Raw genomic sequence first — 15744 nt, 5'->3', positions numbered from 1 at the left:
TCTCCAAAGTTGCAAAAGCACTGATAATAGCGACGGATCGGGTTCCACGCTTACGACCGTTGCAGCATTTTCCCCAGGGTCACGTGATCAAAATTCCCCCATCGTCCCCCTCTACCCACTTCAAGATCCCTCCTCCTAGAGGGGAGGGGAGGGGAAGCCCCCCCTGCTCACCTGCACATCCCGTCGCTCGCAAACCTCCCAGGGCGAGGCCGCCAGAAGGAGAGTTATGGAAGGGCCCTTCGAGGTCTTCTAGTCCGACCCCCTACTCAGGCAGGAAACCCTGGACTACAACGCCCGTCAGGCGCAGCTGAGCCAAGCCGAGGAAGGTGAGGTGATGGGACCCCCAACGAGACCTCCCTCTCCCCCTGCCTCATTGTGAGCGAGAAGAGACACGCGCACCCCCTTTCACCATCCATGCCGCCGGAAGTCCTCGGTCGCCTTTCTTTACAAAGACTTCCGGTTCCGGAAACGCTCGCTTCCGGCTTCCTGCCGCTCTCGAGATGCCTGTCCCTCGCCGAAACGGGGCCTGGCTGCGCATGCGCAGCGAGGGACAGCGAAGGAGCCTGCGGCGGCGATCACGTGCCTGTTTTGGAAGGTGGAGGCGGCTGCCGCGGCAACGAAGAAGCCGGATGTTGCTGGGAGCAAAGCCCGCCTCCGTCCGGATTTGACGTTGCTAAAGAGGCGCTGCTAGAAATCCTAGAGCGGCTCATCGGCTTCATTGCGGCGCAGCGCAGAACTTTTTCCTCTGGGATTAAGGCTGGTGGAACTACAGAGCCATCATCCCCAGCCAGCACTATGGGACTTGAAGTGCAAGCCCATCGAGATCCCGGCCCGGTCTTAGGCTGGCTGCCACACTTGGCTTTCTGCACCCCCCAATGCGACCCCTTTTGGGGGAAGAGCCCTGGACATGGAGCCACGTGGATGCGTGTCTGGGGAGATATAGTCCTCGATTTACAACAGTCCATTTAGTGACCGTTCAAAGTTACACTGGTGCTAACAAAGGGGGGCTTGCAGCCATTTTTCACAACATCCTTTGCAGCCTTCCTGAAGTCACCAGCGCTTGGTGGCTGGTTCATCCTCTGTGACCCTTGCAGTGTCCCGGGGGTCATGTGATCACCCTTGGCGACCACCTGACAGTCAATAGGGAAGCCGGTTTCACTTAACAACCGTTTGACTGATTTAATATCTGCCACGATTCACTTAACAACGGTGGCAAGGAAAGTAGTAAAACTGGGGCAAAATTCTGTCAGAAGGTTCCGACTTAAGCCGAGGTTGCAGAAGAATGAATAAAAACGAGACCCAGACCAGCTGTGTGGAAAGAAGAAATATTTATTTCTATGCACGTCCATACACACAACTATTCATGAGTGTCGTTTATAACCATACATTTTGTCTACTTGTAACACCTTTAGGAAGAGGAGTTCATTAATTAATATCGTTAGAAGGAAAACACTGAGGTGGTGCTTTAAACTCTGCAATCCTAATTCTCATGGACTGAGAATTTATTCTGGGAGGAAAATAATTCAATACAAGGCCAAGTATCCCGACAAGTGACAACCCTCACCATCTGCCACGCCCGGTCTTCCCCAGGTTTTTCCTCGAGTTTCGCTTGATCAGTTAAGGGCTTCTTTTGCCCATATGCGTTGTGGATACATGGTACATTAATAATAACTGCATCTATTAGAACATGCCAATAATTGCAAGCATACAAATGAATATATATATATATATATATATTCCCCCACCAGCTCCCCTGCTCCAGGAGTCCCAGTATAAATCCAGTCCTATTGCTGGTAGGTTGGTCTTGGTATCTCTGGTGATCAGCAGGAAGAAGTGCTGATGGTTGGTTGGTGAAAGCTAACCGAGTCTCCAATGTGGTTTAATTTTCTAAAAGCCGAGCAGGTACATTTTCACCCTTACCAGATGCCATGATGTTAAGGGACAAAAATGAAACCCTGTAAACTTGAACCCCAGGAAATGTGCTCACGTGTCTTATTTAGGATTTTTTTAAAAGGTAAAACACAGGTAAAAGGGGAAGGGGGGGAAGTCAGATTTAGATTTTTTTTTCTTACTGGCCCACATGGAGTCAACAATGCTGAAATAATCCTGTGATAGGATTATTGAGAGGCTGAAATGCAAATTAGTGTTGGAGGCAGCACAGCAGATCAGGCAACAGTACAGAGATTAGGCGATAACAGATGGGAAAGCGAAAATATGCCTTTTTCCTATGGTTAAGAGAAAATGACTTGCCCAAAGTCATCAGCCCGCCACTTTCATGGCTGAGGTGGGACTTGAACCCACATTACTGTCTAGCTTAAACCAAGCAAGCTTAGCACACATTTAGCAGCACCTAGTCTTCACTGTAGTTCCAAACGCATTTTGGATATATCCAGATTAAAATGCAAAAATCACTTAAATTGTGCTACAAAACATATGCGAGCTTCAGATCTTCTGAATCACATTTCTTAAACTTTATTACTGTTCATATGCAGCATAAGCTTTCCCTTCTTTCTTCAACTATTCCTTTCTTAAACTCCCCTTAAACTCCCCAAAGTTATAAAATCATTAACTTTCTTACAAGCATATACATTTATGAAAATCAAAGCTGTAAAGGTGGCAGCTATGATCCATTCCATCCATTCCGCTCATCTCTGATAATGCAGTTTACAAAGACAAAGACAGAATGGGGCTAGTATTACTTTTAATATAATGGAGTTGGGAAAGGGGCTCTTCCTGGATTGTGGGTTTGCAATTTCTTCCTCTTAATTAGCATATGTGATTAGAAAAACTGTTAAGTTTTCATAAAGAGATTTAGAAGGAAGAAATGTTTAGCAGTTGCAAAAAGGTCAAAAAAGGGCAGCAGAGTGGAGAGGGATTCAAGAGTTTCCCTCACAGCCTCCAGCTGGTAAAAGGAAGACACAGAAAGAAATATACTGCTTTCTATGGGTTATTCTTATAGCTCATCAAAACAGCATAATTAAGTCACCTTTTTAACTTTTCTTACTTTGAACATAACATTACAATATGCATACAGTACATATACAATGATAGTAAAATAGTCTCTTTCAATTTAAACTTCTAGAAACATTCATGTACTCAATAACAACTTTTCAAGAAAGGATGCTTCCTTCTGCTTTTTTCCTTCCCAGCCTTTCTGGTTTTTTTTTTCTTTTTTTGCCAGTTGACACACATGAAGAACAAAGCTACCAACATCAAGAAGAGGTCCCCTTGACTTCTAACTACAGGAGGCCCTCAACCACAAATACCTCCAGGGAGACCTTGCATGGAAGCAGCATCTTCTCTGAAAACCCTGAATATATCCAGGCTCTCTTTCTGGACAGCTGGTCCAGCGCACATGCATGCAACGGAACCCGGAAGAGCATCGGTATAGGGTCTCCTGCTTGAGCAGGGAACCGGACTAGAACACCTCCAAGCTCCCTTTCCACTTTATTAGACTGTTAAGGGTAGCCGCCTTCGGAGGTGATTGGCTAACCCTCCCCCTCCCCCTTGGAGACCAAGCCCGCCTGTGTTTACCTTTGCAGGTCAATCTGTCTCTGTGCTGGTGCTGTTTTCTTGGTGGCCTCTTGCTGCTTTGGTGCCTTGGCATTGCTTGCCTCCAGTCTGCCTGGACCTTCTTGAGCAGGTGCCACCCTTTTCCGTCCTCGTCCGGAGGATTTACTCATTTCGGCACTTTTCGTGGTGGCGCCCTGAGATTCAGACTTGGGGGGGACGTCCTCGCCGGGGTTTGGGAGGAGCCGGCTGACCCGTTTCATCGGTTTTCTTCTCTTCTGGTTTTTGATGGAAATTCTCCGTTCCGGCTGCTGTCGTGATTCTTTTTTTGCCTCGATCAGCACTGACATTTTCTTGGGGTGCCTGGTCAGAATTCATCTCCTGGAAAAGAAAACAACTTGGTTTGTTTGTCAACTGAGTAGCAGGTGGACATTTCATCTGTTGGAATCAGTTTGTCTTGCTGAAATACATTTCCAGGACTATTGGCAACACTGGCAGCCACCTTGAAAGTGTAATTAATCCACGGGGATTTACTGCTGCCAGAGGGATTTCTCGTCTCTACACCAGGCCCTTTCTCACACTCTGTTCACAGAATACGTAAGTCATCATTTGGCCACATCACAATGAAAAGAAAATAGCTTTAACACGACTGAGGCAAACTCCTGGCCCAGTTTCATTTGAAAATGAGAGAGCCACTTTGGTCTAGTGATTAAGGCACCAGGCTAAAAACTGGGAGATAGAGAGTTCTAGTTGCAGGAATGATGGCAAGATAGTCACCTGCATGACTTTGGGCCAATCACCAGAAGATGTCAAATTTTAGTCCCTTTCCCACTGAAAGCCAGCTGGGGGATTTAGGATGCATCACTATCTCTCAACCCTCAAAGGCTGAGAGACAACCTCAAAGGGTTGTCATCATATGACAAACAAACCAAGTTGTTTGTCAGGGAAAATCTGCTTTGTCTCCAAAACATGATTATGTTCTTGACTTCTAAAAGCGAAAGAGATATGATAAATGCCAAATTGATTACAAAAATAAAAATCTGAACCAGCCCCAAAATGATTAAATTATCAAGATATTTGTTCTTTTAATCCAAAAGTTTGGAATGAATGGCTGTCAATAGAATTAAGTGAAACTTAAACAAAGGAATGAAAGATTCCAAAATGAATTAATAAAACACCAGGCCAAAGGTAACTATAATGATTCAATTATAATAAAAGTAATAGAAAATGGAGCACAAAGTATCTGCACAATATTTATCAACAGTTCTTGGTGTAAACTACTCATAAAATTAACAGAAAACAAAACAATAAAAGATTCTGATATCAAACCCCATACCTTAAAATGACCAACTTCAAAATTCACATTTGCATTTGGATAAATTCTTTAAAAATACAGATACTGCCCTTGACTAAAATTAATTGTTCTTCTAAGAGAGAAGGAAGAAGTGAAATAAGATGGAGGAAACAATAATAATCCAAAGAGACGATTTTGGAGAAATTATCCATAAACCATTAAGACAACAAAAGGTTTTGAGACCAGAGTGAAGGAAAAGTATTTTAAACAGATTGAACTCCAACTCCTTGACATACAAGAGGAAGTCTACAGAGGTAGATTTGCATGAATATTGTTGTGTTGTGTTGTGCTGTATTGTGTTATTTGCAGGAGAAACTCTTTTGGAGCACTTCTTCATTAGCAACATGACAAAACAGCAAATCTTTAGGATTCGACAAAGGCATCTTTGTTGGAAGATGTCTTTTGTTAAGTCTTTTGTAATTTCTCATGCAAATTATATAACATAGTGGCACATAGAAGATGCCAACTAGCAAGTAATCTACTCTATATGGAGAATAATCAAATTCCCAAGGTGGCAGTAAGATTGACACACACACCAAATGAGGACACCCTTGAAATACATGGCATTACATTACATTATATTAATTTGATAAATAAATTACCTCATGCTAGTATCCATCAAACTGGTTTTGTTTGTATTGGCATCCCACAAATAAACAGCAGTGGATTTATCAGCAATAATTGCTGGAGTATCTCCATCTTGATCCCAATTCATAGTGATGCAGTTCCTATCGAAAGATCACATCTAAAATCAGTAAATTTTCTGCATATCTTTGGAAGAAGATAAAGAGATACAATTTCATTCCACACGTTGCATTTCTGCAGTGTAAAATCAAGACATCTAGGATCTTTAATTTTTCTTTTTATCTTGTCTTGTAACAGCAATGTAGTTTCCTAATGTTTTTTGCCAAGGAAATTGCAAAGGGGCACTAGATGCATCCTTGTCTAAAAGGGCAAATATTCACTGTGGAAAGAGTGAGTTATGCATTTGTATGTTTTTTAATGCCTCATTTCAAACTATATAGAACATATTTCATCCGTATAAAGGCCAGTTTACAGCACTCTCTCATTGGCAGTATAAAGAAACACAGCAAATAATATTTACTGGCAGATATAAGCCCATCTATGTTTAAACAGCTTCAATTAAAGAAATTCTTCAAAAGTGTGATTAAATGAACTGCAGTTTTCAGTACAAATGCAGAGGAAAATTTATTCCAAACATGTTGGGAGAATAAAGATAAGAACAAGTTTGTTTATGAAATTTATTTGCAGCCTATCTCATATCCAACTAATTAGAAATTAGTTTTGTTAAGATGATGATCCTCAGTAATACCTCCTCTGTGGTATCACAACTAAGATGTCGTTTCATCTACAATAAAGGAAGGAAGGAAGGGAAAGATTGCTGCAACACGATGTTCTATGCAGCACAAATTTAAACATGCATTACCAGTAGTCCTCGATTTATGATCACAATTGAGCCCAAAATTTCCATAACTAAACAAGATAATTGCGAAGTGTGCTTTGCCCCATTTTACCTTTCTCACCACCGTTGTTAAGTGAATCACTGCAGTTAAATTGGTAACACGGCAGTTAAGTGAATCCAGCTTCCCTATTGACTTTGCCTGTCAGGTCACAAAAGGAGACCAGATCATTCTGGGACATTGCAACCATCATAAATATGAGGCAGTTACCAACCAGCTGAATTTTGATCACCTGACCATGAGGATGCTGCAACAGCGGTAAGTGTGAAAAACAGTCATAAGTCACTTTTTTCCAATGCCGTTGTAACTTTGGTCACTAAATGAAGAGCTAGCTGCAAGTGGAGGACTAACTGTTACCTTGAAGTTTAAGCCTAAAGTACAAATGTTCTCCTCTGTGGATATGCTTACTCTTTTACGTTTCAGTTATCTCATGAAAAATAACTACAACAACATAGTACAATTGACTTGCGGTGCTGGCACGAAGTGCAATAAGTTCACATGGTGCAATAGGATTGAGTGTTTGTCAGCAGGATTCACTGGGATAGGGATTTTCTGTCTTTCACTGTGAGTTGTATTGTGGTGGGGGGGTGCATGAAGGGAGGTTCAGACAATCTCATAGTACACATGTACACATGTTCTGTCATCTGCACCTCTATAACTATCTGGTTTGGCTCTGCAACTCAACAAGACAGACACAGACTTCAGAGGATAATTAGGACTGCAGAAAAAACCATGGTTACCAACCTGCCTTCCATTGAGGACCTGTATACTGCATGAGTCAAAAAGAGGGCTGGGAAAATATCTACAGACCCCTCGCATCCTGGACATAAACTGTTTCAACTCCTACCCTCAAAACGACACTATAGAGCACTGCACACCAGAACAATTAGACAAAAGGACAGGTTTCCCTCCGAATGCCATCACTCTCCTAAACAACTAATTCCCACAACACTGTCAAAACTATTTACTAAGTCTGCACTACTATTAATCTTCTCACCATTCCTATCACCCATCTCCTCCCACTTATGACTGTAACTTTGTTGCTGGTATCCTTACGATTTGTATTGACTGTTTCCTAATATGATTTGATTGCTTATTTGTTCCCTATGACTATCATTAAGTGTTGTACCTTATGATTCTTGAGGAACGTATCTTTTCTTTTATGTAAACTGAAAGCGTATGCACCAAAGACAAATTCCTTTTGTGTCCAATCACACTTGGCCAAGAATTCAATTCAATTCAATTCAATTATTCAATTCAATTCAATTCAATTCAATTCTTCTATTCTATTCTATTCTATTCTATTCTATTCTATTCTATTCTATTCTATTCTTCTATTCTATATTCCTCTATATTCTATTGCAGTCTATTCCATTCCACTGTATTCTATTCATTTTATTCTCTATTCTATTCTCTATTCTGATTTCTATTCTATTCTGATTTCATTTCTATTCTAATTTCTATTCCCATTCCCTATTCTATTCGTCCAACCCGCTGCCTGAGCAGTAGACACTATATCCCGTTTCAGACAAACGGCCGTCCAGACGCCTCTTCTTTGCCTGGGATGAACCCTAAAAGGCCGGCCTGGGTTCACCCATCCCCAAAGCTTCCCCAAGTTGCGTGAAGGTGTGCGGCTTCATCCAAAACTCGCCCCAGGGAACCCCTCGCATCCCTCCCTCCCTCCCTCCAACGCCTCGCCCGAAAAGTTTCAGACTTGAGTTGGAAGAGGCCCCGGGAGGTCATCTAGTCCACCACCACCCCACCTTGGCCGAGCAGGTGAGGCTACTACGGCCGTCCAGGCTCTTCAGCGACGGAGGCTCCTTCTTCCCCAACCGCAGGCTCTGAGCAGGCAGGCATTCCACAGCTTTCTTTCCCGCCCCCCCGGTTCCTCACGGAGGAAGAAAAGCCCACCTGTTGAACAGCCGCCTGTCCCAACCAACCGGGAAAGCTACGGGCGCCTGAGAGGGAAGGAAAAGCGCCGAGCCCGTTCCTAGCAGCGGGAACCGAGCGACGGCTGATAGAGAAGTCCTCGAGGCCTGGGGAAGCCCCTCGCTCGGCCCCACAGCTCCTCGTCGTCGTCGTCGTCGTGCTTCTTTTCGCCTCAGCGAGGGAGCGGCCGTTAAAAAGAGCGGGAAAAGGAGACGCGCATGCGCACTCGGCCGCCTGGGCGGCAGGTGAGTGGGAGTCACTCTCGAGATGGCGGCCCCTAGAGATAGTAAAAGGACTAAAGGGAAGAGGCGACCATTATTCGGAGTGAATATATTAGCTTATGATAAGTGAATGACTTCGAGGGGAAGGAAGACCTGTGGAAATTTACACCCCAGCCTCACAGGGAGGCAGGCATCCCAACCGGTTTGACAGAAATCTCGATTTATTTATCACTCAAAATGTCTCAGGCTAGGACACTTTCTTTTTATCTTTAACTTGGGCCTCCAGACGGCTATTATATGAAATATTGCGACCTCTCAATTAATGCCTCCGAATATAGCTGGTGACTGAAGCTAATAAACCATTAATAATGTTCATTATAGGGAACAGTCAAAGGCACCTCTATCCTTTCTTGGCTCTAGGGAGTCGGCGGGGACTTTAAGCATTGGGAGGGCGGGGCTGCTGAGCTCGCTCCAATCGGAGCCCGGAGAGTAGAGGGGCGTGGTTAGGGGGCGGGGGCGGGGTTTGGAAGTCAAATGAGAAGCAGCATCTTCTTTAGAAACCTTGAACTCTTTCTCAATGAATGGGCTGCTGCCTAACCAAAAACATTTTTTTTATTTCATTTTCTTTCTCATCCTCTCACCTTTACAGCAATAATTTAAATGACGTAGGAATAGTACAGGGTCAGTTATATGAACACTGAAGGACCCTCTTTATTATAAGAAAGAAATGTGCTTGTTTAGAGATTACACTAAGTCAGCTAAATTCCATTCTTGGTAATATATATCTTCTTCTGAGGGGCCTAGCTGTCAAGAATGCAAGGACATCCATATGAAACAATTGTTACTTATTATCCAAAGCAGCCATGAATCTACGCCTCAGCAATCACAGAACTGAGGAAGGTTGTTTAGCTAAGATAATTAATCTTATGAACTAGAAAATAATGAAGGAATTTAGTAATTAGAAAGTGTCAATTATAATGTAATAAATGTATGTTAACCATATATGGAAAACTGCTGTGCTCACAAAATCCTTTGTCTTGGATATGTATAAAAGCAGTTGTATTAGAGCTCTTCTTGGTTCAGAATTGCAGATACAAATCTGATTCTGAAACTGCGCAATAAACTGTCTCTGGATGACCCAGGAATGTTGTTTGGTCTCATCATTCCATAACAGCAATAAGCAAAGAACCAAAATAAAAATTAAAAAGTCCTGTTTATTTTTAATCTGTTTAAAAGTAAAAGACAGACTTTTAAAACACTTTTTTTTAAAAAAATTTAAAAATTGGAATAAAACTGGAGATGTGAGGGCTCTGTCCCTGTGCTGGCACTTTTAAGTCACCTGGGGTGGAAGACATTCTGGCTTTCTGCAGTCTGAAGTTTCTGCACTTTGCAATTAAATGTATTTTTCGAAGTAGAAGACGCTCTGGACTATAAGAGGCACCTACCTTTTGGGGGAAGAAAACAAGGGGAAAAAAAATCTGCCTTTGCCTTCCAGCATCCATCCGGTATTCATCTGGCCTATTTGCCGCAGCTCATTCTCTGCCAGCACAGCCCATTTGCCACGGCCCGGTCACTGCTGCTGCGGCCCATTTGGTGCGGCCTGTTTGCCACCACCCGTTTGCCGCCGCGGCCAATACAGCGCTGCCCATTTGTCGACACCGATCCCCGCCACCCGGAACCAGCTGAAAATGCGACGCATGGAGGCCAAAAATAGGACTGAAAACGGGACGCGCGGAGGCCAAAAACGGCCGAAGGGTGGGGACCGCTGGGTGGGTGGAGCTTTGGCAACATTCGGTGTATAAGACGCACCACAATTTTCACCCATTTTTAGTGGGGGGGGGAGTGCGTCTTATACTCCAAAAAGTACAGTATGTGGTACTAGCCTGCAGGCACATCTGCTCTGACCTCTGTCAGAAAGTGGGGCAAAAGAGGATGTTCCTATTGCCTCAGAGCCACCCCAGCTGCAATGGCGCACTTGGTTCGGTTGGAGGCCTGTCTTGCTAGACACTCAACAGAACTCCCATCCTTCCCTCTTTATTCGCATTTTTAAACATGCATGCGTGGATATACACACAGAGAGACACACTCCCTCCATTAAATTCGTTGACTCTTGGTGAATTGTGGCTGGAGAAAAAGCACTATCTGTATCTGGAGACTCTGGACGTAAAAAGGGAGCCATTGTGAAAGAAAAGCTTACCTAGAAGCATCTCAGATTCTTGTTCCTAGAAAAGAGGCAAAACTAAGTGAGCTGCTGAAACATTTGAGAATAGGATTGTTGTGGCCCGTCAGCGGCCTGTGCAGATTGTAGCCGATTCCAACAGCGAGGAGGCTGGTGTGGTGCTGTGCCAGAAGCCTGTGCAGCTGGCGCTCGAGTCGGACAATGAGGAGGCTGGAGAAGATGTGGTGCAAGAGGCAGGGATTCAGCCAGGGCCTTCAGGACCTCCAGAAGCTCCCATAAGTGAAGAGGACGAAGAGGAGGAGCCTCTTCTCGATGCACGGACGCGCAGAGCTGTCAAAAGGCAAGAGTGGCTCCTCAGGAGGTCTCGAGAGTAAGGCTTGGGGCTAATTGGCCACTCCCTTAGCTTATTTAAGGAGGAACACCGATTGCAGCAAGCTGTAGGGAACAACTTTAGTTCACTCTCCTTCATGTCTGGACTCTGGGCTTTCTGCCAACTTTAGTAAGACTGTGATTACCTTATCTTAGAATTCTGGTAGGCTGTTAAGACAGTTCATGAACAGCCTTTGGTTGATAAAGACTGTTATTTGAGTAAAATAAGCTTTGTATAGATTTTGTGTGCTGCATTCTTTGGGGTCCGTAGCTGGGGCAGAACAGGGGTAATAAGGAAGTAGCAATAGCAATAGCAATATATCCCACTTCACAGTGCTTTTTACAGCCCTCTCTAAGCGGTTTACAGAGTCATCCTCTGGTCCCCAACAATCTGGGTCCTCATTTTTCTGACCTCGGAAGGACAGAAGGCTGAGTCAACCTTGAGCCTGGTGAGATTTGAACTGACAAACTGCACACAGCAGGCAGTCCACAGAAGTAGCCTGCAGGACTGCACTCTAACCACTGCGCCACCGTGGCTCCGTAAAAGCCAGATCTGGGCTTTTTGCCCAGAATGGGAATTCAGCATCTCTTCGCCGTCATCTACTGTTTTGACTCCCGAGTTCCAGGCTTCCTCATTTCGGCATCGTTAACTGCAGCAAAGCCCATCCAACGCAACTGTTCGTTCTGCAGAAGTTATCTTGGGAAGCAGCAGAGTTTGTTTCCGTGCGCCTGGAACGGATCTGAGCTTGCATCAGAGCTCTCCGACACTTGAAGATCACTTCCCGTTGCAATGACGACGACTCTTTATATGAGGAATCAGGCTGTAAGTTTCTATATTTCCAGATATATGAAAGATGGCTCAGGTTTTCATACGCGTGAAGCCCACAATTTTGCAAATTGCTCCTCCTTTTGAAACTTGCAGTATCGAGGGAGCTGGCACAAGTCACTGAGCAATCCAGACCCAGCTGAGTGGATGCTTATCAGAGTAGCTATACCAGTGAGTACTGCCCACAGTGCTTGGGATGATGGAGACAGTCAAGAGAGCCCCTTGAGCCCCTCTCCGTAAATGGAAATCTATGGTTACCTTTAGAGATGGTCATCTTACTTGTAACGAATCTCAGAGATTGTATTAAGTCTCAAAGACCCCCAAAGAAAGAGGAAGTTGGGCGGGGAATTCTGGGAATTGAAGTCTTAAAAGTTGCCAAGGTCGGACACCTCTGCTCTAAAGCTTGGAACAAATTTTTGTTTCATTGGAACAAAAACTCGAAACAGCTTCTTCAACAAATTGAAAACAAATATTTTGGAACGTACCTTTTGTCCCGAGCTACAGATATCTGCTTTTTGATCCAAAAAATTCCATTTTGAATTTGGTTTTCTACTAAAAGAATAAAAACCTGCATTAATTTATCCCTATCTTAATTCTGCCTTCTCTGTTTTAATTGTTTTATGCCCGATTGTGCTTGAAATTCCCATCCCGATAAAGTTAAGGATATTTAGTGAGTGGGATCTCATGGAGAATGTCTGGCGGTCTCAAGACTGAATTTTAAAAGAGTTTTTAGAAAACACAGGTCTCAGATAGAGCCTTCTAAATCTTCAACTGATATAGTCTTTGCTTGTGAAGAATCCTTGGTGCTCTCTGAACTTGCAGGCATTTCATGACCCAACTAGATAACCTCATCAGTTCATTATCAGGAGCACTGATTATGTTACCCACAATGATTGGGTAAAGAAACATCTGCAAGACAACAACCAAGCACAGAGAATACCAAGGACCCCTTATTTCAACCCCGAGCTACAAATATTCTTTTCTATCAGTTTATTTGTGGCATCATTTGCGTGTGCAACAAAACTCCAATGAGAGGGGGGTTGCGCCTTTAAATTGTATTAGTATTTCAGGGGACGAAGGCTCTGTAACAAAATAAGGAATCTCTATCACTTTGCTCTATGTTGCCTGGGGAATTCTGAGAGTTGAAGTCCACAAATTTTAAAGGTTGTACACCTTTAAAATTGTACACAAATTGCCAAAGGTTGTACATCCCCGCTCGAGACCTCATCTAGCAATACTAAGCATTTATCAACTATGCTGCCATTTGTTTTACTGACAAGATTACGCTCCACAAAAACCATCAATTGTGCTCGATCAGCATCTGGCAGCGATGGCTGCACATCCAAAAAATGGTTGTGTACCCTTGGGGGGAAAAGCAGAAAGATACCAAATGACACCTAGAAGCATTTATTTTATGCAACCAACTTAAATATGATGGTGTGTACTTAAAAGTGTACACTATATGCTGAACAATGCCTGGGGGGAGAGGGAGGAAATCAACATTGATGCAAGTTTTCTAAATTAAATGTTAAAAAAGGAGAAGGGAAAGGAAAACGTAAAACAGACTTCGTTTCAATCAAGACAATGCTTGAAATCCTAAACATTTTCAATGTTCCTTACAAAGCTGCCAAAAATCCAACTATTTTTAAAAAATTGATTTTTTACATCAATAATAAAAATCTGGTGACAAACATTATAAAATCAAATCCTGGGATGACTTTACTCCATTTAGATTTAGAATATTCCAACAAAACCACAGGAGTAAACCCACTCAGAAGTGATATATGTTTTTTATAAAACGAACAATATGTACATTTATTGCAACTTATATTATTAACTAAAATGGAGGAGGAAATTAAAAAAAGATGAAATGTCTACTTGAAAATCAATCATCAAATGATTAGTCTCCTACTCTTTGATCAAAGTCAGAAAGCAACATGTATAAAAATTGCCACTAGGTGACTTCTCAAAGCAGGAACCAAAATCTGTACATCTTATTTTGCGGGAGGGGAAAAATTATACATAAGTCTTTAAAATGAAAGCAGATGAGAATTCGGTTTTGCAGTTATGCCTCAGATTAAAAACCATTCAGTAAGCCTTCTTCTCTTTCTTGAGAAAAAAAAATATATATATGATGGGCAATACCCCAATTAAGGTATGTGAATTTTTAACAATGCTATAAGGACCTTTCTCTCTGACTTTCTTTTTTTAAAAAATGCAGCATGAAAATTAATGGAGTAAAACACTCTTAAACTCCAGATGTGCGGAAACTGGAATTAAGTGTTAAGCAATTTGCTTAATTATTGACTTTTCATAAAAAAGTCTCTGGGGAAATAAGTACAGATGCTTTTAGCCTCTCTCAAAGAGTTTCTGCAGATTCATTTTATCTGAAAGGGAAGCAGAGTTTTCCTTCGGTGTTCAGAGCTGAAAGCTGTATGATCTGAAGTATTTCTCAGTTCCTATATAGGACGTTTCTTGGGTTTTGCAGAAGCTGGGAGCATGCCTTCCTTCGGCTCTCCTTTCTTCCTTTTGCGAGAAAGTTTTCTTTTTACCTTGTGGAGGAGGGAAAATAAGAGGTTGAGTTCAGGAGAACATTCCATTCAAAAATTAATTTTGATCATCTTAAAGGACCAACAGTAAATCTTCAACTCTATGGATCACCTGGGCGGAGTGGAGAGATTGATTTTAAATATGTGTAAGGGATCTTGTTTACATAATCTGCGCTGCTGTCTTTTCACAGCTTCGGGATCAACAAAATTCCATTTCTTGGGGGGGCGAGTCTAACTGAATGTCTTGCTTGTTGCATTCAAAATGCATTGAACTGGAGACCATGGGCCTCAAGTGTTATTGTATTTGACTGGTAAGGGCTGCAGGTTACATTAACATCCCCTCAAATATTTCAGATGTTTTGGGAAACTGGTGCTAAGGACAGGCAGTCCTTGACTTACAGCCAGTTCGCTTAGTGACCGTTTGAAGTTACGACGCCACTTTAAAAAGTGACCTATGACCATTTGTCACACTTCCCACTTCCCACATCCCCATGGTCACATGATCGACATTCAGACCCTCAGCAACTCATATTTATGACGGTCGCAGCATCCCAGGGTCATGTGATCCCCTTTTCCGACCTTCTGATAAGCAAAGTCCATGGGGAATCCAGATTCACTTAACAACCGTGTCACAACTGTTGTGATTCACTTAGCAAATTGTGACAAGGTCATAAAATGGGGCAAAAGTAACGAATGTCTCACTTTGCTCAATGGTGATCAATAGTCAAGAACCATCTGTATCTAACTGTTAAATCCCATTTAACACAACAGGGCATCCAAATATGCCTGCAAAGGTTTGCATTGCTAGCTCAGTTTTTTCATATCAGGCCTTTTATCACAGAAGACAAAAAAAAAATGGATCCAATTTTTCTGACAAACAACTTGTTTGTAAAGTTCACTCTATAGTATTTTATGAAAGCCTAACCATCATGAATCTAGAATAATTCAGAAGCCAGGTTGAAGTCTAACAAAGGGGAGGATATTATCACAGATTTCTGGTTTGCCAACTTTCATGATCTCAGTTAAAGGTTAGCGTTAGACCTTACAATACTTTGATCTGAATTCAGAAACATCCAAGTGGTGGACTTTAGGAATGGGAAGAATATAAAAAACGTATCTCCAAGGTTGAATTTTTTTCTTATGAATCATACAAAGATAAGATTAAAAATAACGGGGAAAAATAATTTGAAAGATGAAGGGAAACATTTGTGGACAAGGATGGTTAGATGCCCATCAATGATTTTGTAGAGAGAAATATGGAAAAAGAAATATGAATTAACTACTACACTATTAAGCAGACAGAATTTACGCTAACAACAGGGATCC

General features: G+C 42.5%; 1 protein-coding gene across 3 annotated transcripts in view; it reads right to left on the bottom strand.

Annotated features, from left to right (window-relative positions):
• Nucleotides 1–13260: 13260 nt before the first annotated feature.
• PDS5A (PDS5 cohesin associated factor A) overlaps nucleotides 13261–15744 on the bottom strand; it is a 62362-nt gene continuing 59878 nt past the window's right edge. For 2 of the 3 annotated variants that reach the window (XM_070949071.1, XM_070949072.1), the window contains exon 34: nucleotides 13261–14421. In XM_070949071.1, coding sequence (XP_070805172.1) covers nucleotides 14329–14421 — 93 coding nt within the window. In that variant the 3' untranslated portion in view covers nucleotides 13261–14328. The remainder of the gene's footprint in view (nucleotides 14422–15744) is intronic. The other variant, XM_070949073.1, reaches the window with a different exon arrangement.

This window comes from Pituophis catenifer, unplaced genomic scaffold (genome assembly GCF_029215685.1).
Source record: "Pituophis catenifer annectens isolate HBS135680 unplaced genomic scaffold, rPitCat1.0.hap2 SCAF_8, whole genome shotgun sequence".
NCBI classification, from domain to species: domain Eukaryota; kingdom Metazoa; phylum Chordata; class Lepidosauria; order Squamata; family Colubridae; genus Pituophis; species Pituophis catenifer.
This window is presented reverse-complemented; position numbering and strand designations above follow the sequence as displayed.